The sequence below is a fragment of the Hyaena hyaena genome, unplaced genomic scaffold, assembly GCF_003009895.1.
Source record: "Hyaena hyaena isolate Hyena2069 unplaced genomic scaffold, ASM300989v1 scaffold_317, whole genome shotgun sequence".
Lineage (NCBI taxonomy): Eukaryota > Metazoa > Chordata > Mammalia > Carnivora > Hyaenidae > Hyaena > Hyaena hyaena.
The window spans coordinates 1,225,577-1,253,313 of NW_024080950.1; the positions used below are offsets into that span (position 1 = coordinate 1,225,577).

General features: G+C 36.8%; 1 protein-coding gene, 1 long non-coding RNA gene and 1 other non-coding gene across 4 annotated transcripts; 1 reads left to right on the forward strand and 2 right to left on the reverse strand.

Moving 5' to 3' along the window:
• Positions 1-463: 463 nt before the first annotated feature.
• LOC120242832 lies at positions 464-3,390 on the reverse strand. The gene is made up of 2 exons (XR_005531170.1): positions 3,301-3,390; positions 464-627 (listed from the first exon to the last, which is right to left on the reverse strand). It is a non-coding gene; the product is annotated as an uncharacterized LOC120242832 (long non-coding RNA).
• BBS5 (Bardet-Biedl syndrome 5) lies at positions 3,368-26,419 on the forward strand. 2 transcript variants are annotated; one of them, XM_039248786.1, is made up of 12 exons: positions 3,368-3,487; positions 5,547-5,629; positions 8,612-8,677; positions 9,351-9,400; positions 9,515-9,642; positions 13,142-13,277; positions 16,152-16,247; positions 18,625-18,687; positions 20,427-20,561; positions 24,483-24,566; positions 25,522-25,545; positions 25,703-26,419. In XM_039248786.1, exons 1-12 carry the CDS (start codon positions 3,429-3,431, stop codon positions 25,802-25,804), a joined length of 1,026 nt encoding a protein of 341 aa, XP_039104717.1. In that variant the 5' UTR covers positions 3,368-3,428; the 3' UTR covers positions 25,805-26,419. The 2 variants fall into 2 exon arrangements, with proteins under 2 accessions (XP_039104717.1, XP_039104718.1); XM_039248787.1 differs by lacking the exon at positions 16,152-16,247.
• On the reverse strand, positions 10,714-10,820 carry LOC120242860. The gene has a single exon (XR_005531171.1). It is a non-coding gene; the product is annotated as a U6 spliceosomal RNA (small nuclear RNA).
• Positions 26,420-27,737: the final 1,318 nt, after the last annotated feature.

The window sequence follows — 27,737 nt, forward strand, 5'->3', positions numbered from 1 at the left end:
AATTTTATAATTATTTTACCACAATAAAATAATGTAAAAGAAAACAATCTACAGTAATAGAAAGCAAACAAATTATTTTCTAGGACCTGGGATTGGCTACAAAAGGGCACAGGAAACTTTTTGGGATAACAGAAATGTTCTATAGCTTCATTATGGTAGTGATTACATGGATTACTTGTCAAAATTCATCAAAGAGCACACCTAAATAAAATAGATGCATTTTTATGTAAATTATACTTTGGTACAATTTATTTAAAAAGTAAAAACACATACACATGAAAAACATTCTTATAAAGGCAGGAGGACAAGAAAATCCGGGAAATAAAGAATATGAATCTCCAGTTATAAATGCATTGAAAAGTGGGTCTTCATTTCAGTCTTTATTATGATTAGGAAGGTCCTACTATAATGTCAGTGTATTAATTTAATATTACTACACAATAAATTACACAATCTTAGAAAATTAAAACAATACAAATTTATTATCTCACAGTTTCCATCAGTCAGGAGTCTGGGCTGACTTCATTGCTTAGGATCTCACCTGAAATCAAAGTGTCAGTGGGATGATCTAATTATCCCATTCAGATTGCATCTGTGGCTTGGGGTTCTCTTCCAGGCTCATTCAGGCTGTTGGCAGAATTCAGTTCCTTGTGGTTAGATGGCTGGAGTTTCTGTTTTCTCGCAGGCTCTCAGCTCCTAGAGGCTGCCCTCAGTTCCTAGCCATGAGGCTTTCTCACAAACTTGGCTACTATTTCATCAAAGCCAGCAGAAAAAAATATCTCCTTTAAGGGCTCATCTGATAAGGTCAGGCCCACCCCAGATAGTCTCCCTTTTGATGAACTCAAAGGATGTTAAACATCTGCAAAATCTCATCTTTGCTATACAACAAAATCTCATATTCATAGATTCTTCCATGCTCAAGGGAAGGGGATTAGATAAAGTATGCATATAAGGAGGACAGGAATCTTAGGGGCCATTTAGAATTCTGCTTACAGGGGCGCCTAGGTGGCTCAGTCGGTTAAGCGTCTGACTTCGGCTCAGGTCATGATCTCGCAGTCTTTGGGTTCGAGCCTCCCATCGGGCTCTGTGCTGACAGCTCAGAGCCTGGAGCTTGTTTCAGATTCTGTGTCTCCCTCTCTCTCTGCCCCTCCCCAGCTTGTGCTCTGACTCTCTCTGTCTCAAAAGTAAATAAACGTTAAAAAAATTTAGAATTCTGCTTACAGTCTGCCCTCTGGCACTCAATAATTCGTGCTCCTCCCAAAGGAAAAAAAATATGCTCTCTCCCAAGGTTCCCCTCTTGTGCTACTACACCCTCATCTCAAAATCCTTGATCTCATCATCTAAATCATTGATATGTGATTTAAATAATGTTCCTGCATATAATCCATTAAGTACAGTTCCGTGAAGCACAATTCCTCTTGGCAGGCCTGGGAAACTAAAGAGACCAGTTGTCTGTCTCCAACACTCCCATCCCAAAATGCTGGGCCAGGCATGGGTAAATAGTTAGAGATATTCCAGTTCAAAACTTCCATCCTTGCCTCTTCATGAAAGGTAGCACATTTTGCAAGTGAATAATCAGCCAGCTTCCTAACAGAATTTTGCTGGTCTTAGCCTCTGCTCTGTTAAAGTAGCACCACTCTTGATCCCACAACCTGTATTAGTTCTCTATTGTTCCATATAACAAATTACTACTAGTTTAGCTGCTTAAATCAACAGACATTTACAGTCTCCCTGTTTCTGTAGATCAAAACTCCAAGCATGGCTTATCTAGGTTTTCGGCTTATAGTCACCAGGCTGCAATTCAGACCTTTCCTGGAGCAAAGGCCTTATCAGAAGTTTCACTGGGGAAAGATCTGCTTCCAAGCTCATTAGGTTGTTGTCCCAAGCTCATTAAATTCCCTTTCCTTGCATTTATATGGTTGAAGCTGCCGTCCCTCAAGGCTATATCATAGCAGCTGGCTTCTTTAAGGCAAGCAGGAAAGTCTTGTTCCCATCACCTAAGATCAAGTCTTACATAATGACATAATCATGGGAATGATATCCCATCACTTTTACATCCCATCACCTTTGCCATATTCTGTTGGCTAGAAGCAAGTCACAGGTTCTGCCCACATCTAAGGAGAGAGGATTATATAAGAATATGACTCCTTGGGGGCCACCTTAGTTTGTGTCCACCATTATGTTCCACTGTCTCCATTACTTTCTTTAATGTATAGTCTTCCACGTCTCTAGTATTTGGCACAGAGCCTAATCCAGAGGAGCTCTAGATAAATTAAATCTGCAGTTATCAAACCTTTGATTTCAGGACCCCTTTATACTCTTAAAAAAACCAGTATTGAGCATCTGAAAGAGCTTTTGCTTATATGGATTATATCTATTGATATTTAATGAGACATTTAAAAATTCATTTACTAATTCATTAAAAAGTAATAAACTCATATGTTAACGTACATATAACACTTTAAAATAATTATATTATCCAAAAATATAAGAAGAGTAACATTGTGTTATATTTTTGTAAATCTTCTTAATGTCTGGCTTCATAGAGGACAGCTAGATTCTCATACCTCTGGAAAACACCGCTGTACACACAACAAATAAATGAAGGCTATGATGGCAAATAAGGTCTTCCTATTATCGTGCATATAGTGTGACCTTGTGGGTGCGCTGAAAGGATCTTAAGGAACTCCGGGGATCCCCAGACCACACTTTGAAAACCACTGAATTAAGTAATTGTCATAAGCCGAGGAAAGGAAGTCGTTTGAATTATTCAAAAAGTTTTTATAGAGTGACTACTCTGTGCCAGGCACTGTTCAGAGTGAACTAGATAGATCAGGGTTGTTTTGTTTTGTTTTGTTTTGTTTTTCGTCTGGGTGCTCAGGGTACAGTGACAGATCAGGGACTGTCTCAGTTGACGTTTGAGCTGAGACTTAAGTGACAGAGGGCAGGCTATGCAGAAATCTGGGAAAAGAGAGTTCAGGCAGAGAAACAGGGCCCTGCCTCTCTGGAAGGTGGCCAGAAGGAGAGGGTGGCAAAACATCGGACAGGTGGGCGGGCCCAGATCGGGCGGGGCCAGGTAAAGAATTAAGAGTTTTAAGTCTAAATTTCTTGACTGTAGCAATATGGGGGAAGAGGTGTAATGGCTTAAGGATGTGCGTTTGGAGTCTAGGAAAGTCACTCAGAGGTCAAGCACAAGCTCCTGGGCCGGGGCCAGCTTGGCTTCTTTGAACCTCCCCATCCCGCCTGGAGCCTCAAATCCGCTTAATGACGCGACAGGCCCGGGGAAGGCGCGCACCCTACCTCAGGAAGCTTGGCTCTCGGCGCCCGCCGTAGACGTCGTGACACAGGCGACCCGTTGCCTTGGAACCAGTGAGACGCCACTCGGCCTCCGCCGCAGTCGAGAGTGCCTGCGTTGGGCCTCGGTCACCATGTCGGTGCTGGACGCGCTTTGGGAAGACCGGGATGTCCGCTTCGACGTCTCCTCGCAGTGAGTCGCTCCCGGGGCCTGTAGAGGGCGCCGCAGCGAGGTTTCAGAAGGAGCCTGCGCCCCCGCACCTCACGGCCCTCGCGAGAGCGGGAGGAGGTTTGCGCCTCTTGCCCTTTCCCCGGGAGACCCCGGGCTCGCCTGGCCCCTGCGGGAACGCGTCTAAATTACAGCGTTTCAGTCCTGTGCGGTCCGTGGCCGCGTTCTTGCCCGGGGGACTCATCAGGAGGCCGAGCCCAAATACGTCTAGGGCCATCCAGGGCATGGGCGTCCGGTGTGCCCAAGTGAGCTTGGGCTGCCAGTGTCGTGTGGCGGAGGAACGTTCGGGAGGGACTCAGGAGCGCAGGGTTCTAAAACTAGGTCTGGAATAGCGACACACGTTGTGGGCCCTTAGACTTCACCGTTCTTAGCTTGAGTCTCTTGGTCTGTAAAACAAGGGAGGTGGGAGTAAGCATTTCCCAAAATTCCTAACCACGCAAACTTTATTACCATGATAAGTTTCCACCTTACTGTTCATTTAAATCACCAATAGGAAGAAGGAGCTAACTTTTGGAACCTCTCAACAGAAACCTGGGGGCTTTTTTAAATTTCATGCCTTAAAGAGAAAAGAGTATCTTCCTACCCACAGTTTAGGGGGGAAATGACCTAAAATGGAAAACAGTAAAGCTAAGGTTCTTGGGTAATGATATGAAGCTTCTTAGCCACTTCTTATAATTCCTTATCATGAACAAAACCTTGGATAGAAAATGAAATATTAATTTGTCAAGCTTACATGTGGCTAGGTATCTAATACTAACATGGTCTTAGATCCTTTAAGAACTTGTGAGGGAAGGGAATTTATAAAATTATAAACGACAGCTCTTTATTGCTCACAATGTATGACTTTCTGTTTTTCTTGGAGGGTTCTTAATCCAAACAAGGTCCATTTCGTGAATATTTCCACTTTATTAAATATTTATCAAATGCTTACTATGTGCCACTTACTGTGCTGATAGCTAGAAATGATGACACACATACTCCCATTTTAGTGCAGGAGATACACATAGACAACTATTTTTTTTTTTAATGTGGTAAATGCCTGAAAACAGAATAGTTCATTCTGCTTGGGGAAGACATGAAAGAAGAAATAATATTTCAGTTCAGCCCTGAAGATTGGGCAGGGTCTTATTAGGGTATATAGAAGGAGAGTATTCCAGAAAAAAAAGAAGAAAAAGAATAAAACAAAACATTAGGACCAGAGTCTTGGAAGTACAAATGTCATTGGCTAGAAGGCAGAGTTGGCAAGTAGAGGACGGAGGAACAACCAGAAAGAGGAGCCAGATTGTAAAATGTTTAGCTGAGGATTTGTGACTTCATTTTCTAGGCAGTGGGATGACGTGGGAGACTCTTAAGCAGAGAAGGTATATGACCATGTTTGCATTTTCAGTAGTTAATTAAGTCAGCTCTACGGAAAATGTGTTAGAAGGAGGTACCACATATTCTGCTAGGTTTCTGTTTTTGAACACTCTAGATGCATTCTGTCAGTTAGCAAACTTCAGCCTATTTCCTTTTATTCCCTGTATCTAATTGTTTACCAAGGCCTGACGATGCTTTCCTTTAGCTTGATCCTTCCATAACTGCCTTACCTCCTTTCCTCTAAGAAACCTCTGAGAGTTCTCCGTCGTCCACAGGACAAGGCTCATACCTATCCAACTAGCATTCAGAGGTAGTGGCGTACATTTTTTTACCACCTCTTAACATGGATCTTCTCCAGCCTGATCTTCCCACATTCCCTTATCATTTTTTATTTCTGGTCTTTAATCATGGGCTCTCCCCTCTCTTTTTTCTCCAAATCCTACCTCTCATTCTAGTTCTGACTTCTTTGCATGTCCCTGGTCACTCCAGTCCCCACAGGTCTCCAGGTTCTAGAAGTTCTTAAGACCTTATTTTCAAATGCATGAGCATTTGGTACTGTATCATTTAAACTGTTGGCTGTTTTATATGTATATGTCTCTTCTGCCTAACTAGATTGTAAGTGGGTATAGTTGTAGCTATAAAATTAAAGCCTTGATATTTATTTTAGACAAATGAAAACAAGACCTGGAGAAGCCCTTATTGATTGTTTAGATTCAATTGAAGACACCAAAGGAAATAATGGGGATAGAGGTGAGTATATTGCCTAATATTTTTTATATTTCTGGTTTGATTTACAAATGTTAAGTCATATTAGCTGGAGAATAAGATACGAAACACCATTATATGTGAAAGTGAAAGAGTTAAATCTGCATAAGACTTTTCTCAGACTTAGAAGAAAGAATAGGTATGAAACCTATAGCCAGGGAATACAGGTTCTTCCTCAGAATTTTGGTCCTTCAATAAATCCCAGTTTTGACATTTACTTTCTCCAACATAACTGTTAAAACTCTAGGATCCCTCTCTGTGAGGAGCACGGGATAGATCTGACTTTTGAATCTGCCTCCCCATGAAAGAATATAACATAGTGGAACATAAGTAGGTCATAGCTTTGCTACCTGGAGCCATGCTTCCTTTTAAGAACTCTAAGAGCAATTCACAATTTCTCAAGACTGACACCTAGAGATGGACATATGGAGTGCAAATTTAGTGCTGTATTGTGAAGCCTATTTGTAGGTTAAGCACTGAAAAATCATGTGAGACATCTACGTATGTCACTTGTCACTGAGGAACAGCCAGAGCTGGACTCTCAAGTCCCTCCCACCCCAAACCAAATCCCAAAGGCTGTAACTTTGAAAAACCCCAGGCTTCATACAGCTGTACATGGAGCCATGTCCAGTGACTGGGTCTTATAAGCGTCACTACTGTTGTTTAAGAAAAAAAAAGGCGGGGGGATGTGTAGGCAGCTTAGCAGATCTGAAAAGGCTTTTTAGGGGAAAGGAGGTTTAAGAAGATGAGTCATAAACCTCTTATTCAAGAGAAGAGTAAGTGTGGGGAAAAGGAACAGACCTCATTCAGGAAGAAGGATCAGTAAATAAATCCTAGAGAAGGAATAGTAACCCTTAGAACAGAGAAGGAAGATCAGTAAATCCTAGAGACGGAATAGTAACCCTTATTGGCAGAGTAGGCTCACTGCAGCCTTTCAAGTGGCCACTTGCTCTTTGGGTCTTTCTTCTGGTCTGTTCTGGAGTGGTATGTGAACATCAGGTTTCGTTGTGGGCCTTCCTTCCCTGTGAAGTGAACCTGTCATTACCAGCCTGTAGGCACATCCTGTCAATGGCAAGGGCCCATCCTTAGAAGACTCCTTAGATCGCATTTATGAAATGCTCCTAATATCAGCCAGGCCCAGGTAAAAGTGGGGTATGAAGATTTTGCAGCAAATAAGAAGTCTTAGTTTGTGCCTTTGAGGGTGGAATAATAATAATCTCTAGATGGCTAGATCTTAACAAACCTGAATTAACTTAAGGAAGCCCTTAGAAGGTTTGGTTGTTCTCATACAGACTGACAGGAACTCTTAGGTGACAGTCCGTCCACCAGTCCAAACAAAGACTATGGGTAATAGAACATTTTTCAATTCATTGAGTGCTCATTAAGTACAGAATCACATACTAGTACTTTGGAGTAAAGAGGGCAAGACACCTCCCTGGCCAAAAGTCTCCATCAGAGTGCCTGAAATCTTCCTATTTGTAAAAGTAACTGTATTTGTACACATCTCAGAAAAAGTTCCCCAGAAAATGGCATTTTACAGGAGTGTGCTGAGCTTTTGGTTAATAAGAAGGTAGAAAAGAGAAGGGGATTCCTGTGTTCTAGCCATCTCCCTCCCTTCCTTTTCAGCGGTTTGAAAATGACCAAATTAAGGCATTACAAAGTTCAGGAGACTCATGTTAAAACTAAAATACCCCAGAGTGCCTGGGTGGCTCAGGTGGTTAAGCATCCGACTTTGGTTCAGGTCATGATCTCACAGCTCATGAGTTCAAGCCCTGCATCGGACTCTAGGCTGAGTGCTCGGATCCGAGAGCCTGCTTTGGATTCTGTGTCTCCATCTCTTTCTGTCCCTCCCCAACTCACGCTCTGTCTCTCTCTCAAAAATAAACAAACATTTTTTTAAAAAAGCACCAAACTATAAATACCCCCAAAGATTAGCACATTTAATCCATTTCAACTGTAAGTAGCCTGACATGAAATTATCAGATTAGCTTTGCACATTGAAGTAGTATGGGAATGAAATAGCCATATTTCAATGTTTGAGAGATTAGGAAAAACGGGAACAGTTATATTTTGGTGCTTGGGAAGGGGTTTTCTGAGAGGAAAGTGTATGACCTGGCTATAGATTACTCATCAAAAGAATTCTGTGGTTATTTGTTGAAGAAATATTGGTTCAAACAGAGTTAAGTTTTATTCAGGATATCTCAAAACTATCCTAATATGCTAATTGCATTATAAATCTGTAAGACACATAGTTTTCCATGCGCAGATTTACTTGACTTTTTTTTCTCAGAGCATTTATAGGGATGACTATTTCATAAGGCACACTGGGAAAGGAAGTTATCTAACTCCACATTTCAGTGTAAGAATGTCAGTCTGAGGCTAGAATGAAAAGCATTAAAGCCTTAAGCACACTTCAGCCTGGCCATAACTTCATATAAGCAAAAAACATTTTGTTTATAGCAAAAAAAAAAAAATGGGCATGTAAGTGTGGCTCATGTAAATAAGAACTGTTAAGAGAGTATTCCTGTTGCAGGGAATAGTGTATATATGAAAGTCCTTTGAGAAGTGTGATTTCACTGAATGACTTTGTAATTATACCATCCCATACTCATTCTCACTTGTGCATTTTTGACCTGCTGGAGCCCCCCGGAACAATTTCCACCAAGACAAAAATCTAGTACACAATTCTGTCTTTTAATTTGAGTTAAACCAAGCTTTTGGCATTGAATACCTGTATTCCCTCTGTAACTATCAGATTTTGTTTCTCTGGGATTCCAAATCATGCACTGTGTACTTTACATAGGATAGATATGAACAATAAACATGTTCAGTTGCTAAATGTATGAAAACATCTCTGAGGATTACTGCTGATACTGAGCCATAAGTTTTATGTCTACCTCTTTCTGTACTGCAAAAATGGTCCTTACCTAAGGTAACTTGTTTTTTTGTTTGTTTGTTTGCTTTTAGGGAGACTCTTAGTAACAAATTTAAGAATTATCTGGCACTCTTTGGCATTACCCAGAGTCAATCTTTGTAAGTATTTTTGTTAGATAACATTAAAGAATAAAAATGCTTTGTCAAGTGAACTTGCACAGTAGCTTTTGATACCAAAAAATCTGTACCATGAAATATATGGAAAACGTAATTGATAAAAAAAACTTTAGCAATCCTAGACTAACCACAGACTGTATTATTATGCAAAAGAAATGTTTTTCATTCTGTCCATTTTGTCTCTTGGGCATGAGATTAGTGCTTTTACACTTAATGGTTTCGCTTTTGCTTTTGTTCCTTACTTATCTTTGACAACTTGCTATGACCTGTTTCAACTAATTCCAAAGAAGAGAAATCTAACTTCTAATAAAATTGCAATCTTCCATTGTGTTAAATTTCATTTTACTTATTTTTTTATAACTATTTTAGACTCTCTAGCTAGACTTTTTCTCTTGAGGTAGTGGTGCTAAGCTGTTCAGTAAATAATACAATATAGGTTTTAGAGAAGCAGACTTCCTTTCTCCCATGCTATGAACGTTATTTGTACAAAGAGGCAGAATTGATTTCCTAGTTCTTTTTAATTATTTCACTGAAATTTGTAAAAATGTTTTATTTTATATATATTTAATTTTTAAAACTAAAAGTTCTGTATATAGAGGAGTTTTTTTTTTCTCTCAGTTTATCATGTTCTTGAAATTCTTTGCTTGAATTTTAGCTATCGGTTACAACTGCATATTGAGCATTACAACAAGGACTGCTAACTCTGTAAGTCTGAACAATCTTATTGAAATGTATGTAGTGAAGAGACAGAACTTTGTTTTCACTGTAAATGAGAATTGCTCTTAAAATCTGAACTTTTAAATAAACTTGTTCTTACAGAAATTACGAGGCCAAACTGAAGCTCTTTATATACTAACAAAATGTAACAGTACTCGGTTTGAGTTTATATTTACAAATTTGGTTCCTGGAAGTCCGAGACTTTTTACTTCTGTGATTGCAGTACACAGGTATGGGTTATTGAATAATTTTAAGGTGATTCTATGATACAGAGGTTTAGAGGATAAAGTTTATAAGTGTGGTACTATCTTCCTCCAAGCTCAAGAAATTACAATATCTTGAAGATATATAGAAGAACATATTGTATTATAATTTAATAAACACTTTTAAGTATTTATAAAACACAGAAGACTACTGAAGATTCAAAAAAAATTTTTACTGAAGCGGCGCCTGGGTGGTTCAGTCAGTTAAGCATCCGACTTAAGCTGAAGTCATGATCTCACAGCTTGTGGGTTCGAGCCCTGCATTGATTGGGCTCTGTGCTGACAGCTCAGAGCCTAGAGCCTGCTTCAGAGTCTCTCTCTCCCTGTCACTCTGCCCCTCCCCTGCTTGCTCTCTCTCTCTCTCTCTCTCTCTTTCTGTCTCTCAAAAATAAATAAAATATTAAAAGAAGAAATTCTACAGAATATTCTATTAAATTAGCTACCAAGGAAGTTCATTCAATTTAAATAACCAAGTTGGACAATTCAGTTAATGAATTAAAAAGATTATTTTTAGAAGTAGAAAGCATGTTTGGGTATTTTCCCTAAAAAGTTTTGTTGTTGTTTTGTGTGGTGGTTTTGGTTTTATTATTTGCTAAATTCTTTTCACTATGTTAGCTGTTTAAAAAAATTTTTTGAGAGAGAGAGAGAGACAGCGTGTGAGGAGGGGAGGGGCAGAGAGAGAGGGAGACACAGAATCCAAAGTAGGCTCCAGGCTCAAAGCTGTCAGCACAGATCCGATGTGGGGCTCAAACCCACAAACTATGAGATCATGACCTAAGCTACCCATGCACCCTTCTTTTCTTTTTATTCTATAAGGAAATGAAAGTTGACATTTTCTCATTTCCAAGCTATGTAGAAACAACATATGTGCACATAGACTTTCAAGTGTCACTCAACTTCATTCTCATAGATTGCTTTATAGGAATATTTTTCTAGTAAATTAGCAAGTTCATTATTCAGTGCCACATGTTGTACTGTGACTCATATCATTTCCTCCAAGTCAATCCCCAAAGAGTGGCAGTTCACTAAGTAACTGCAGAAAATATGGAACACTTCACGAATTTGCGTGTCATCCTTGAGCAAGGGCCATGCTAGTCTTCTCTGTGTTGTTCCAGTTTTAGTATATGTGCTGCCGAAGTGAGCACTTTAGCTCTTTATTTTTAACCAGCCCTAAGTACTATGATTTTTTTTAAAGCTTGGCCAAGATGACAGGCAAAATACACATATACACAAATTTATACACACACACACAAATATATATACTATTGTTTTAATTTGCATTTCATTATTACTAGTGATGTTGAAATTTTTTTTTGGCTATTTATAGTTTTCTATTATAAATTTCTTAATTATGCTCTCATCTGTTATATATGTTGAAAATTTATTTCTTAATTTCCTAGTTTATTATTTGATTTTGCATTTTGTTGATGATTTTTTAAAAAATATTTTTTTAATGTTTATTTATTTTGGGGGGAGGAGGAGGGGCAGAGAGAGAGGGAGACAGAGAATCCAAAGCAGGCTCCTTGCTGACAGCAGCAAGCCCGATATGGGCTCAAACCCACAAACCATGTGATCATGACCTGAGCTGACGCTGGACGTTCACCTAACTGAGCCACCCAGACAGCCTCAATGATTTTTTAATCCACATAATGGTTTACATTTTTTGAGATATAATTCTTATAGCATTATAAAATCTACCATTTTAATCTACCATTTTATAGTTTGATAGTTTTAGTATTTCACAAGATTGTCAACCATCATCATTATCCAATTCAGAATATTTCTGTTACCCTAGAAAGAAACCCTCCTCATAACACCTGGCAACCACTGTTTGACTTTCTGTCTCTGTAGATTTGCCTACTTAAGACATTTAATATAAATGGAATCATAAAATATAGCACCTTTTATATCTGACTTTTTTCACTTACATAATGTTTTCAGTGTCCATCCATGTTGTAGCATGTATCAGTACTTCATTCCTTATAACTAAATAGGATTACATTGTATGGACATATTTTGTTTACTCACAAATCACAGACATTTGGGTCTTTTCTACTTTTTAGCTATTATGAATATTTTTCAAATTTTGTTGGGCATATACCTGGTTCCCAGTTTTGTTGGACATATACCTAAACCTTAGCTCTTTGTTTCACTTTACTTAGAGATGTAATATGAAAAGGAGTATGAAGGAAGCATAGAAACTGCTTTCCTTCGATAGTGTAAAAATAAGAGTTCCCCCACAAATAACTCGCAGCATAAACAGTTTCCATTTTTTTCCACTGGTTAAACATTGATTACAGCAGTAACAAAAATTAAGATTTATAGGCAAATGCTCAAATCCTCCTCTTTCAGAATTTTAAAAAAATGTTTATTTATTTTTGAGAGAGCGAGAGTGAGCAGGAAAGGGGCAGAGAGAGAGGGGCAGAGGATCCAAAGTGGGGTCTGCTGAAAGCAGAGAGTTTGAGCACGCAGGGCTCACATTCACAAGCTGTGAGATTGAGATTTGAGCCAAAATCAGATGCTCAACCGCCTGAGCCACCCAGGCACCCCTCCTCTTTCACAATTTACATGTTAGATAAAGTAAAAGTCACAAGTTTAACAGTGAATATTATGATTTATGTAAGTGACTTCTAAAGTTATTCAGGCCAAGAAAATCCTTTAGTTTTATTAAATGAGTAAATTAGTGTATAATTTTGTGGAATAAAAGTAGAATTAACTATTCAAATGTTATAATAAAGTAATCCAAAAAGGTATAATAAAACTAATCAAAACAAATAATAAATACAGAATTATTTATAGAATAATTATATTATTCTATACAGAAGAAATACAGAAAGAAATACAGAAGAAAATTATTATTTATCAATAGGAAGGCACAGAGAAAAAACAAAGAGAAATTTTGCGTACGCACACACAGATACACACTGTCGTATGGTCCCTTTTGGAGCTGGTACATCTTCATTCCAGTTTTCTGTATAGAGGTGGATGTGGTCATAATGTTTTCATGTTGTAATGAGAAAAGTAATTGGACTCCTGTTTATGTCAAAAGAATAATGGTGCCTTTGACTAAAACAGAAATGGAAGGAAGCATTTTGAAAGGGAAAATAATTTCCGTGTCTATTATAGATAGGCATTGTTTTTCAGTTCAGAGAGAAAATCTGCTTACTCTCATTTGTGCTGTATATGTGTTGTCTTAAAAATCAGACATCTAAAACTAGGTTACTGAGATAAAATTTATAAATACTATACCAAAATGATAAAGTCTATAAAAGACTGTGATCACCAAAACTTACTGAAAAGCAAAATTTTAAACTTATTATAATAATTACTTGAGTGATGTACATAAGGTATTAACTTTATATATATATATATATAAAGTATTAACTGTATATTTTGATAGGTAGGTAAATATAACCTAGGAAAACCACATTTTTCAAGGTGGGTTAGTATTTGTTCTTTTTTATAGAGCATATGAAACTTCTAAAATGTATCGTGATTTTAAACTAAGAAGTGCACTAATTCAAAACAAGCAACTAAGATTATTACCACAAGAACATGTATACGATAAAATCAATGGAGTATGGAATTTATCCAGTGATCAGGTATTGTGCAAAAAGCTAATGAACCTTTTGTGTCAGTGAATTTAGTAATTACTTTTCCATTTCTCATTGAGCTAGTATGTTCATTTAACTCTGTTAAAATAAGCATTACATCTCCTGATAAGTTAGCATTATAGCTCTTGATATAAAAGAATATTCTGATTTTCAAATATTTATGGTTTTGTGCTCTTTTTAGCAACATTTGTTCTATATAGAATTTACAGCTGGAATAGACCTTGGAGATTATGTAGTTCAGTCTCCATTCACTTATAGATTAAAAACTCAGGCCCCCAAAATTAAGTGATCTCACACATCTAGTTCATCTGAGAGCTGTCCTCTTCCGTCTATGCTCCACTACCCTCCAGTTATTGATAACTCATGCTGATGGAGGAGAGCCATAGGGCGGACAGTCATGGAAGCCTTTTAATCTGGTCTTTTGGGATTAAACATATAACTAATTTGGTGATTCCTACATCTATTATTGTAACTTTTCTTTTGCTCATGCAGTTAAGACCATACAAGCAACAAATAGTTGGAATAAGTAACAAACCAATTTCTAGAGGAAAATTTGTGTCTTACTAAGAATAGTTTCCAGCCTTTGTGTGTGTTACAACCTAGATTAGACTCATAACCACTGGAGTAAAGCTATAACATTTGAATGAAGAGCTTTTTGCTAAACATTGAATCATAAATTTAAAATACAATTAATTTCTAGTTTTAAACTCTGATATTGGTTCTGTAGTATATAGACAGCTGACCATCTGAATAACTACTCCTCATCAGGAATCAGCAAGCTTTTTACTCTAAAGGGCCAGATGGTAAATATTTTAGGCTTTTCAGGTCTTACTAGTTCTGTTATAACTTCTCAGATTTGCCATTGTAGCGTGGAACCAGCCACGACAACACGTAAACAAGTGACCATGGCTGCATTTCAATAAAACTTTATTATTGACACTGAAATTTCTATTTCATATAGTATTCATGTGTCATGAATTCTTTTTTTGATAAATTATTATTTATTATTTTTATTTCCAGCCACTTAAAAATGTAAAACTTCTTCCTGGCTTATAGGCCATACAAAATGAGGCAGCAGGCCAGATTTGTCCCACGGGCTGTAGTTTTCAAACCCTAGCTTTAGGTCATAGGCTAGATGTCACTTTCTGAAACCTTCCTTTTGTGTTGCTTATGCTATCTGTGCTTAATTGCCATCTCAAATTATTCCTGCTCTAATATAGAGAGCTTGTCTATACCCCCACATTAGATTGTAGGCTTTATAAGGGTAGGGGTGTAATTACTCTGTTCATAGTTATTTAGATCCTTACTGTCTAGCACCACACCTGGCATTTTAAATTAATTAATTAAAATGTTCATGATTATCAGAAATGTTTTATTGAAAATATGGATGTTACTGTCAACCTAATTTATGTTTATTGAAGAATAATAAAATAAAATATGACCTCCCTTTCTTTTAAAAAATCCTTAGGAATACTGCAAGTTGTTCTGTTCTTCTAAAATAAGAGGAAAGAGGACATAAATATTATTTCTTATAAAGTTAGACTTACTATTGTTTAATGGGATGTGGACCAGGAATAAGGGGGTTGAAATTTTTTGTATAACAATTTCTTGCAAAATGAGAGTGGATGAGGGAAATATATATATTTATACATATGTTTATTAACTTAATTTTAATTGAGAAATGAGTGATCTTTTTATTTTTTTTTATTTTTATTTTTTTTTTATTTATTTCTAGGAGAGAGAGAGAGACAGCATGAGCAGGGGAGGGTCAGAGAGAGAGGGAGTCACAGACTGAAACAGGCTCCAGGCTCTGAGCTGGCAGTCAGCACAGAGCCCGACGCGGGGCTCGAACCCACGAACCGCGAGATCATGACCCAAGCGAAAGTCGGACGCTCAACCGACTAAACCACCCAGGCGCCCCATGAGTGATCTTTTTAAAAATTAATTTATTTTGAGAGAGACAGAGACTGTGAGTGGGAGGAGAGGCAGAGAGAGAGAGAGAATCCTAAGCAGGCTCCCCAATGCCAGAGCAGAGCCTGATGCAGGGCTCCAACCTATAAAGTGGTGAGATCATGACCTGATCAGATGCTTAACTGAGTGAGGCACCCAGGTGCCCCAATAAGTGGTCTTTTCTCATGTTTCAAACCTGCTCATCCCAGAAGAGGACTTTTTAGGTTTTGGATTTGTGAGTTAATGTCTTATGCCCAACCTCAAAGTATAAAATAAATTCCTCTGGGAGTATATGGTGGGGAGGAAGTAGAGGGAGCTAATTTTGGCCCCATGCTATTAAGTAATATAGATTTTTTTTAGCTATAGTCCTGAAGTAATTCTGAGTAGATGTTGAAGAGCCATGTAATTGGTAAACAGTTTGATTTATAGTTAGTGTAGAAGAGCCATAAAACAACTCTTATGGACTAATAGAAGTTATCACATGTGTTTTGTCTGTCTCTTACCACACAACTCCCTTGTCTTAACTTATTCCAGGTTTTGAACAATAGTCCTAGTAAGATCTAACACTTGTAGAATTCTTAACCATATGCTATATACTGTGATAAGAGCTTTATTTATAGGGGTTATTTAATCAGATTTCCATTTTACATTTGATACAATGCACCAAGAACCAATCTACTCGTGCTCAGGCAACTGGTAAGTACTGAGGGCATAATGATTAGAGTCTAACTTCAGAATCCAGGCCCTCAGTCACCTAGTTGTACTGAGTCATTAATAATGAAGTCATTAATACTCCATGATAGTCAGTTCTGGTATTCTCTGCTATTGTGATAATCAGAATTATTCTGGTGTTTAGAAAATAAAGAGTAAGTATTCAGACAAATGATCATTGATGTATCTCATCTTTCACAGGGAAATTTAGGAACCTTTTTTATTACCAATGTGAGAATTGTGTGGCATGCAAATATGAATGACAGTTTTAACGTCAGCATACCATATCTACAAATTGTAAGTGCATGCATTTTGGTGACCTTGTTTTAACGTAGAAGAAATTATTTCTGTTCAGTAGTTAATGGAACTTTCAGGATTAGATGAATTCTATCCCCCCCCCCTTTTTTTCCCAAGTTTATTTATTTTGAGAGAGAGAGAGAGAGTGCACAGAGGAGGGGTAGAGAGAGATGGAGAGAAAGAGAATCCCAAGCTGACTCCACACTATCAGCGCAGAGCCTGACTTAGGGCTCGAGCCCATGAACTGTGAGATCATGACCTGAGCCAAAACCAAGAGTCGGGCGCTTTAACCAACTGAGCCACACAGGCGCCCCTCTTTCTCCCTCTTTTTAAGTGGCAGCAATGTAGCTGAGAACAGACTTTTAAAATGTTGAGAATTTACAATTTCAGCATAGAAAAGACCCAACTGTACTTATATTCAAGGGAAATCCCACCATTATCAACTTGCTACTAAGAGAGAAATATACAGGATTTTAAAATTTTTTAAGAAAGGAAGATGTCTTTTTTTTTTCTTTTTTTCTTTTTTTAAAGATATGTCTTTCTTAGATTCCAGTCAGAGGGCATTAGCTACTAAAGTTTTCCATAACCTGTTCATGAAGTGGATGTATAGTGGTTCTTTCCAAGTCTTAAGCACACTGCTCCATACACTTCGTTTTGGCTGTCCTCATACTTTCTGTTTTTAAAGGCAGAATGAATTCTTTAATTCTATGAATGAATTGTTTTCACTGTTTACAGATAACAGCATTAATACAAGCTAGATTCATACTACAGGTTTGGTGAAAGGACTCAAGATGGTTTTTAGTGATAATGATTTTAGCTTAAGTTCAGTAAAGCTGTTAAAATCCAGAATAAGGGGCTCCTGGGTGGCTCAGACGGTTGGGCATCCGACTTCGGCTCAGGTCATGATCTCATGGTGCCTGGGTTCCAGCCCCACATTGGGCTCTGTGTTGACAGCTAGCTCAGAGCCTGGAGCCTGTTTCAGATTCTGTGTCTCCTTCTCTCTCTGACTTTCCCCTGCTCATGCTGTCTCTCTCAAAAATAAATAAAATATTAAAAACAATTTTTTTTAAATCCAGAATAAGAACTAACTACATCTGAGACCAGTCTGTTTTGAGAGTAAAGGCGGTTCATTTTATCTTCTGCTGATGCTGCTATAAGTATGTGATTCAGTGAAACAAATAGTAATTTCCAATAAACTGAAGAATTTCATTTACATAAGGAAATTACATATAGGACTCTAGTGCACATTAGGTGGAACATAAAAACAGTTAATGAAAATCCTGTGTGATTTGCCTATGATAATCACCCTTATTGTTGGATATAAGTAGTCTTAAGATTAAGCAGTTTCATTAACAACTATTTATTGAATAGATGCAATGTATATGATATCTGGAAAATGTCATTTTTTAAAAGACTTCTGGGTTTACAAGAAGGATGATTCTTTGCAGAAGTCTCAAGCCTATCTTTTGCCAGATTGTTTGATTTCTGAGTTACTTTAAAATATCTGATTGTTAATTTACCAAATATTTAGCAACCACTCTGTGCTAGGTGCTAGGGATATAGTCATGAACATCATGAACCAGTACACAGTTCCTGCCTTCAAAGAGTTGTCAGTCTGGTGGAGAAAAGCAACACATTAAACAGAAAATCATAAAAACTGATAGGAAGAAAATAATTTCTGGCCATCTAAAGAAATCTAAGACTTTATAATAATGGCTGGGAAGATAGAATATGCATAGGTATTTGATAAATGGGTGTTTATATTGTTCATTGCTGTTTTATGTGCATTTACGTATGTTATAGCTTGCCTGACCTAAACTGTATTACACTAAAAAATTACTGAGTAGTAAACAGGCCTGTGCTTTTTGTTCTTCAAATACGATACTTTTTGTTATTTAAGAATATAGTTACCAAAAATGGCTTTTGGAATGAATTCAGCCTGGTCCAAACAACTTGCAATCTGATATCATCACAGTCTGTCACTAGGACAGTCATATTCATGTGACTTATAAAACTAACCCAACCTTAGGAACCATAAAAGATGCTGGCTCTCCAGTACTAAAAGATTGCTGGCCTTTGATTTAAAATACTCAGAAAAGTTGTGGACTCCCTGATTGTGGGGGATATTTGAGTCAGATAATTTTGTGCATATTTCAGAGATGTCTTCTTTTTTATTTCCTAACAAGTTTGCTGCCTGTTTCTAGTATAAACATTTTAACTTACTTGATCTCCGTGGGAGTGTAATGAAGGACACAGAGAATTCTGTTTTTTAGATTATGAAAAGTAGTTTGTATAGAAGTTGAAAAACTTGTGTTAAAGAATCACTACTATCAGATAGTAAAAATAAGCATCTTTTTCTTTTTCATTTTACATCTAGCGTTCAATAAAGATTAGAGATTCAAAATTTGGTTTAGCTCTTGTCATAGAAAGCTCTCAGCAGGTAAGATATTTTATATTTGTATTAATCTTTAATAGATTTTTCAAACTATGTGACCATCTATATTTTTAGTTTTATTTATATAGTAACCAGTTTACTTCCAAGAAAAATATTAGCTATAACATGAAGTTACATGAAAAGTTTAAAGTCATACAGTAATTGTCCACATAAGGAAGAACCTTGCTTATGTTTCTTTGTTGGGCAGACATAACCATTATCATCATTATGATTATCATTTTTTAATGTTTATTTATTTTGAGAGAGAGAGAGTGGGGGGGGGAGGGGCAGAGAGAGAGGAGGAGAGAGAATCCCAGGCAGGCTCCTCGCTGTCAGTGCAGAGCCTGTTATGGGGCTCCATGTCACAAACTGTGAGATCATGACCTGAACCAAAATCAAGAGTTGGACACTCAACTAACTGAGTCACTCAGGTGCCCCATAATTATCATTTTTAATGACAGAGTTAAGTCACTGTACTTCTCATACATTATCTCAGTCTCTACCCTATGATACAGTTACTATTTTTTCCTCATCTTACATTTAAGGAAGCTGAGGCTTAGAGAAGTTAGGAACCTTGCCCACAGTCTCACCAACTAGTAAATGGTGGGAATAGGTTTTGATTCAGGTCTGATTCACAAAATGTTATTGAGAAACACAGATATATATAAATATATACACACAGGCACCCTGAGATTTTATACTCTCATATGCAGATTATACTGTATCTAATTATAATTGCTGTGCCCCATTAGGCCAGTTCTTTGCAGAAATACATTTAAATAAAACATTTACTTACTTGTAAAATCACTTCTCTTCTAAATTCTAAGTTTAAATATGAATGTCTACTCCTTCCTCTTGGCCTACAGATTAGTAGCTTCCATTTACTGAGTGCTTGCTATGTTCCAGGAGCTGTATCAAATGTCATGTATACATTATTTTACTTAATACAATTAGATAACTGTTTTATGGTTAGAAAATTGAGGCTTTAAAAAGGAAAGTATGTTTCCCAGCATCAGATAGCTAGTAAATTTGTTGTAAAACCAGAATTTACCCAAAAGTATATGCTCTCACCTTTCATAGTATGTTACTTAATTTTTTCTAAGATTTTTTTTTTTTTTAAGTAATCCCTACACTCCATATGGGGCTTGAACTCACAACCCCAAGATCAAGAGTCACATGCTTCTCTGGCTGAGCTAGCCAGCCGCTGGATACTTAATTTTTTAAGTATGGTCAGGTTTCTTTCCTAATTCTTCAAGGAGATGGCCTCAGCTAGGCCATTCCCTTTCTTCTATTAATATACGGTTTATGCTTTTTCAAGGTCTAGTTCAAGAAAAACTTTGTTTCCTTGGCCATCACAATATACAGTGTATTGTTTTAATCTTAAAATATCATCTTTGATATTTACAGATGAAATTATGTGATACCTGGATATGCTTCAAAATAATCCTCAGTGGGTAAGGGGAGGAGATTTGGGGGAGACGGAGGTTAAAGATGGAACAGAGTTGGCCATACATTGCTACTTGTCAAAGCTGGAGATGGCTACATAGATGCTTATTGTACTGTTTTTTCTATTTTTGTATGTGCTTTAAATTTTTCATTACAAAAATTTTAATTAAAAAAAGTAGCTTACCTGTGGTGCTCTGAAATAAGGAAATTAGAGTTACAGTTTATCATATACTGTAGATACAATTCCCAGGCTTGTTTTTTGTTTTTTGTTTTTTCTTTTTTCTTTTTTTTTCTTACAGAGTGGAGGATATGTTCTTGGCTTTAAAATAGACCCTGTGGAAAAACTACAAGAATCAGTTAAGGAAATCAACTCACTTCACAAAGTCTATTCTGCCAGTCCTATATTTGGAGTGGATTATGAGATGGAAGAAAAGGTAATTCATTCAGTATGTAAAATACAGAGTATGCTGAATTGCTTTTACACGGTCTATAAAATTCACACATAAACACATGTGTACAATTTAACTTTGAACTTTGTTTAAGATGATGAATGTACAGACTGCTCAGTGAGCACAACCACCTTGGCCATCACAAATTTGCGGCTATCCACCTGTCTGCTCACTGGCTGCTCCGTCATCCTTCCTGCCCTGCGTGAGCAGTTTATTCAGAGAAGTGTCCATGTGCAAGGCTCCTATCGTGTGGACAGACTTCAGTCTCTCACTCTGTTTGATTTTTATTCCACTTCTGCCTCCCATTAGCATTTGGGCAAACCTCATAGGCTTTACACATCCATGCTCTTCCCACAGAGCCCTACAAGATAGTACCTCCAGGAGTCAGCTCCATCAATAGGGCCCAGATCCATTCCCTATTCCTCAGTGCCGCTGATGTACCAGTTAGGAAATATTTTGAATATCATGTTCATATGTCTGTTCTTTGCTTTCTGTATGGTTTCTGGCTTTTGCCCCAAACCCACCGTGCTCTCCAGGTACATGAATTCTCTCCTTTGGCGTTAGCTTTATTCTGTAGCCTCTCCAGCTAGGACCCTTGTCATTTGGTCTATCACTGGTGTCTTCGCCAGCCACTCCATCGGAGATGTCCTCACTGTCGGCTCTATCAGCAGGACCCTTGCCAGAGGCTCTGTCTCTGGTTTACTCACGGGCTAGTCTTCTCACAGGTGCCCTTGCTGTCTGTTATTTTGCTCGGGCCCTCACTGTACACTGGTGCGCTTGCCACCCACTCTTTCAGCAGTGTCCCTGCTGGTACTCAGCATGCTGAGCCATATCACACAGCACGTGATATATTATCCATCTCTGCTGCTCTTGGACTACAGCACGTAACCAGAGAAGATCAAGAAGTAGGGCTGGACAGCTAAGTTCAAGTCCACACCCTCTGACTTCAGCCAGGCCCTCGTTGCCTGGTAGCACTCCTTGCACATAGTTTTTCTCTCTCTGTAATATTCTCTATGTACCCCCCTCCCTTCCAGCTGAAACTTCTCTCTGGATTGCTGACTGCATTATACATACGCTCATGTGTTTCATTTCCTTAACCATTCTTTTCTGTTTTCTTCCCACCCGGCACTTTTCAGCATTCTCCCTTTCACTTGGCCTTTTTTGTACATTCCTCAGCAATGTCAGCCTTCCTCCAGGTCCATCAACACACACTTCTGTACACGCCCCCCCACACCTTTTATTCTGACCTTGACACGTTCTCTCACATTACCATGGCTGCAAATATTCATGAATACTTCCACATAAATGAGCATTCCAAATAACATAAATTGAATTTCTCATTTAAAAGTTTATCTTTATTTAAGTAAGTAAATAATTTTCCAAGTCAGTAAGATACACTGGGACTTGAATACCTCAAACTTGGCATACCTAAAATGCTATCATTTTTCTCAAAAGCACCATCCTACTGATGTATCTATTTATTTTCAGCATTGTCAAAGTCAGCCATGCTCAAAACCTCAGAGATTTCCTTTTTTATTTTTCTGACTGTCTTATTTCATACATTCAGTCAATCATACAGCCTCCTCCCTTTTCCTATTTCCTTCTTTACATTCAGACCACAATTATTGTAATGATTTTTCCTTGCATAATAATGGTAGAACAAGCATGGTTCTTGGAACCTGGCAAACCTGGCTTTAGCCCCAATATCACCATTTATTTGTGATTCTAAGGAAATTTGAGCTATGATGTTCTCATTATAAAATGAAGATAATCTCTCTCACAAAGTTCTTGATCATGTCCATGAAATGCCTGGCACATGAGGGACACTCAATTTGTTAGTTCTCCCACCATTCTCTGCTTTCATTTCTTCTCTCTTCTTCTTTTTTGACCCCCCAGTGCATAATAATAGCCAGCCATAATAACTCACTCTTGTCATCTCAGTTAAGTCCCTACTCAAAAGTCACCTCTTCAGGGAGGTCTTTCTTGAATACCATCTAAAACAGCAGCCTCCATCATTTTTTTTTTTTTTTTTTTTTTTTGTCCCTTATCCTTGCTTGCTTGCTTGTTTTATTTTTGGTAACCCTCATAGTCTTCTCCGCTATAAATAATCTCCATGAAGTTGGGGATTTTCATCTATTTTCCTTAACCATCGTATCTCCAGCAATCAGAACTAACACATAATAGGCCCTTAGTGAATACTCATAGATGTTGAATGGCTGCATTGAACATTTACTGTTCCAATTCACTGCTCTAAGAACTTTATATGCATCATTTCATTTAATCCTCCCAACAGTACTTTGAAGTATAGTACTATTATCCTTATCTCACAGTTAAGGAGATTGAGGCTTAGCTAGATTAAGTTACTTATACACAGTCACATAACTGTGAATGTGGTTGAAATATTGAGTCTATCCTCAGAGAATCTGGTCACTCTTGTCAAGCAATGCACTTCTACCCTACACACCCCTCCCACCAATTACCTGTAATATAATAAAGTCTAAATTCTTTGGGCTGGTATTAAAGAATTTCAGTAGACACCAGTCTACATTTCCTCCCTTATCTGTACAGCCACCATATCTGTTGTTCAGCCTGTGCACTGCCCAACTATGAGAACATGGTAAATGTAGTGTGAATGATGCTCCTTGACGTTCAATACAGTAGCCCTGCTGGCTTCTTCAGTCTCCTGGGACTCTTGTATTCTGACAGTACTGGATTATTCATCATTCTTCAGCCACATCCTGTGGTTACTCACCTGTGCTGATGCTGGTCCCCTCTGCCAAGAATATCCTTTCCCCTAATCTTACCTATGGAAGTCATCTTCATCCTTTAGGCCTTTTAAGGCCTAACTATATGCCACTTTTTCCATCATGAAAATTTCTGGGATTCACGAGCCAGAAGTTGTGTTGTCTATATGCATTTTTATTGTAATAGATAAATTGCATTTGTTATAGCTACTCTTCATTGGTTAAACCATATGATATTAATCTTTGCCCATTTTTGACTAATAAAAATGGCAATTTTTAGTTATTTAGTTATTTGTAATTGTGTTTTATCCTTTATTCCACTCCCATGAGATTACAGACCTTTTATGGGTAAGGACAGAAAGTTTTTACCCTTGATAGTGCTAGCATAGTGCCTAATACACCAAAGATACTAAAATACTTGAAAAGTGAATATCAGCCCATATTTTATTCTGCTTTACCATTAGAATAGTCCATGCAAATCATAGTTCTTTTACTTTTCACAAATTCTATTTAATGACCATTTCAGTTTTGAGGAAAATTGAAAATTTGCTGTTTTCCAAACGTAGTTTTTTTTAAGACTATGTGAAAGAAAATCAGATAAAGTCCAATGAGAGTGTTTTTCTTTAAGGATATCTCGAAGTATCATAGTAAGTATGTATAAATTTGTCATTTTATTATTTTTGATGATTCTGACTTCATATTTAAAACCTTAAAGTTTAACTGATTTATTACTCAAGGTAATTTAAATAGAATATAAATCACGGTGTACCTGGGTGACTCAGTTGGTTAAGCGTCTCACTCTTGATTTCGGCTCAGATCACGATCTCACGGCTCATGAGTTTAAGCCCTGCTTCAGGCTCTGCAGGCAGTGCAGAGCAGTTTAGGATTTTCTGTCTTCCTCTTTCTTTGCCCCTCCCCTGCTCTCTCCCCTGTTTCTCTCTCTCTCTATCACTCTCTCTCTCTTTCTCTCTCTCTCTCCCTCTCTCGCTCTCACATACACACACAAATAAACAATATAAACTATGCAGTGATTTTCCTAAGACTTGAGTAGTTAGCAGTTGTTTTATCCCTTTACAAATATTTATGATTCTCACAGCACATTTTACTAAGAGTATTTGTTTAATATTATCTCTGATGCATTTTAACATCTGCTGATTTTTAGCCACAGCCCCTTGAAGCTCTGACAGTTGAACAGATTCAAGATGATGTAGAAATAGACTCTGATGATCACACAGACGCTTTTGTGGTGAGCATGATGAAGAAGAGCTACTAAAAATCTTGTGATTTTTAAAATCTGAGTCATGTTTAACTAATGGCTTAAGTATGTAAAACACCATAGATCTTGAGATATTTGAGAGTTATCTTAAACATGAGTTGGAAAGTAATCTTTTTTTAAGTTAGGGACTTTTTCTTTGAGTGAAACTGCTTTTAAATTACCAAACTGGGAAATAGTTTGAGAACACATTTATTTAGAGGATTGCAGATCTGTGAAAGATTTTCCATACCTCAGAAAAATAGAACATGTTAAGTAGTTAATTAAATTAGTTTAAACATCTATACTTTTCATAATTCATCTTTATGAGATGGGCTTCCCTTCAACTTATTGGTCTATTATCTTTAAAAGGATATTTGAACACTGAACTTTCCCATTTCCAAATTTATATTATTTAGCTTTAATGGCCAGAATAATAATAATGCTTTCTATATATTGTGGTGTATAAATCTGACTGGCATACCTCTCTGGGAATAAATAATTTTAAACAAGTGTGAAATTCGTGTAAAATATTTAATTATACACTACTACTACTACCTCATATGTAAGCATTTGCTGATACATTGAAGCACTGATTACTTTGTTTTGTTTTTGCCAGCATCTTCTAAACCAAAAGTAGGGATGAAATTTTATAGCTTTTAAATCATTCTTTTTATCCCCTTTGAAGTTAACAATGCTAATTATATACTAATTACAAAGCACATTTTTTGGAGCTTAAAGCTTATAGTCATTACTAATGATTGACAAGTGAAATCTGCCACTAGCATAGTAAAGATAGATGAGAAGACCATTAGACACGTAGTAACACATAGTAACAGAATGTGAAATATATTTAGTTACACAGTTGTTTTTTAAATTAATTGCCTGTTTCTTAGTCCACTAACCTATTACATGTTGAGTATGTGAAATATAATTTTCTTTGTTTTAGGCTTATTTTGCTGATGGCAATAAGGTAAGGACATTTTACCTATAGTGTATGAAAAAAAAAATTTCTATATTCCAGTGTTTAGTATTCACAAAACTTATGTGAATCCTATTTTTTGTTTTTTTCCTCTTCCTTGCCCACCTTCCTTCTCTATTCCCATGTCATCCTCTTATCTCACAAAAAGCAACAAGATCGTGAACCTGTATTTTCAGAAGAACTGGGGCTTGCAATAGAGAAATTGAAGGATGGATTCACCCTACAGGGACTTTGGGAAGTGATGAGTTGATCTTGAGTTGAGCTGGATTTCTATTTAAAGATATCTCAAGATTAAAGATACTAGTTGCCTGCTATAAAGCACGGAATAGTTTTTACATTTACAGAAAAACCTTTTTAAGAAAGGTTTTTTTTTAATGATTAAGGAAAAACTCATTTGTCTAAGATTTCGTTGCCTCTTTTCTAAAAATTATATTTAAAATTGTAATCAAAATGTATCTGGTTTGTAAATATGTTTATTTTGTACCTAATGCTTGTAAATTATTAGTCTGCAGATATTAAATGACTGTATCATTTTGGGTTAATAAAGAACTTATGTAGCACCATTTAATGTTTTGAAAGCATTATTTAAAAGAATAAGATGATTTTTATGGAGTTATCAAAATAATGCTTTTTTAATTATGAAAATCTGGTTTAAATAAGTTATCAAAAAGCTCCAAATGTAAGCCAACTCTGATATAAATTATGACCTTTAAACTTGTCATGCTGAGGTGACCATTTCTGTAAAACCTAAAAATTATAGTTACTTCTGAAGTGTATCAAAAGTGTATCAACCCTTATGTAATGCTTTGGGCACTATTTTATAAGTTATTTCAGTATACATTTGACAAGAACACATTTATTTTGTAAGGAAATACTTTTAGTTTGTAAATAAATAATTCATTTATTGACTTTCTCCTTGTTTGTACTCATTGAAACTTCTTTGAAGTTTTCAAAAATAGAGTATTCTCTGATTTCTTCGTTAGCTAAGATTTGGCAACTTCTCTGCCATCAGTGTTGTTTGTCGCTGCTTGGGTATAAAGAAACATTGTAAGGAACCTTTGTCAAATCATTGAAATTAGCTGAAGGAGCCCTCTTTCTCTAGAGGTAAAGGAGTGAGTGGTTCAGAAACATTTAGAATGAGATGCAGCGGTATGTTACAAGCATAAACACATATTACAACCAAGTGCCAGCCTGAGTTTAATAAAAATCAGTGAACAAAAGCTATACATTGGTTTCTTTGCCTAAAAAGGAAAAGATGTGTACATTTTTAAAGGATGGGTTATAATAAACAACCTATATTAAAGGGGGAAAGGTTGTTTGAAAAATTTATACAGGTCACAAAATGCTGTCAGGAATATATTTAAATAGTTTTTCAAGCAAAACAGACTTTGTAATTGCTTACTAGTAAGGACTCTTAAATGTCATATCATAGTGTTTGCATCTGACTCATTAATCTTTTCAAATGTTAGTTGTTACTTGTAGAGAGAAATGAGTCATTTATTGTTTAAACAAGGGAGCAGCTGTTCGTCTTTTCTAGTGTGTTAAAACCTTTAGTGACATCTATAAATGGAAAAAACAGTCAATGAGCTCTTCTTTCAGCTGTTGTTTTAGCAGCTGACAGTACCTTTGACTTCACTGTTATGTAAAATAAAAGACCTTAACTCATCGATAGAGATCTTAAAGTTTAAAAATACATAAGTCACTGATCTGGGGACATTTATTATTCATTCAACAAATATTTATGGAGCACACGAGGCCCTGGGGCTATAGCATTGAACAAAGCAAACTGAAAAAAATTCCTGTCTTCATGGAGCTTATATTCTTTTGAACATTTTTATGAATACCAAAATTTGAAATTATACAGTATTTCTATACCCCACTGAGCTCAGAAAATGTAACAATATAATTTTGTAATCAAATAGTTCCTGAAGAGGCGTATAATGTCAACTGCATATAAAGGATCAATTTTTTTTTTCAAATCATGACTTCTGCATTCCCTAACCAATATGGTGTTCTTTTATAATCAAGAACTTAAATTATGATTTCAGTTATATATTCTTTTTTTTTCATTATATAGTCTTGTTTTCCAAATTATGCAGGTGATATAAGCACTTCTTCCTGAGTCTGTTGTGGTCTGTTGATGACATTGTTTTCATGGAGTTATAGCTGTATTTTAACTTTTT

Bases quoted from the DNA above. Each gene is read 5' to 3' on its own strand.
- BBS5 (XM_039248786.1), top strand. From the start codon at position 3,429: ATGTCGGTGCTGGACGCGCTTTGGGAAGACCGGGATGTCCGCTTCGAC. The intron at 9,643-13,141 runs GTATGGGTTATT...TCTTTTTTATAG, and splicing joins TCTGTGATTGCAGTACACAG to AGCATATGAAACTTCTAAAA. The intron at 20,562-24,482 runs GTAATTCATTCA...GCTGATTTTTAG, and splicing joins ATTATGAGATGGAAGAAAAG to CCACAGCCCCTTGAAGCTCT.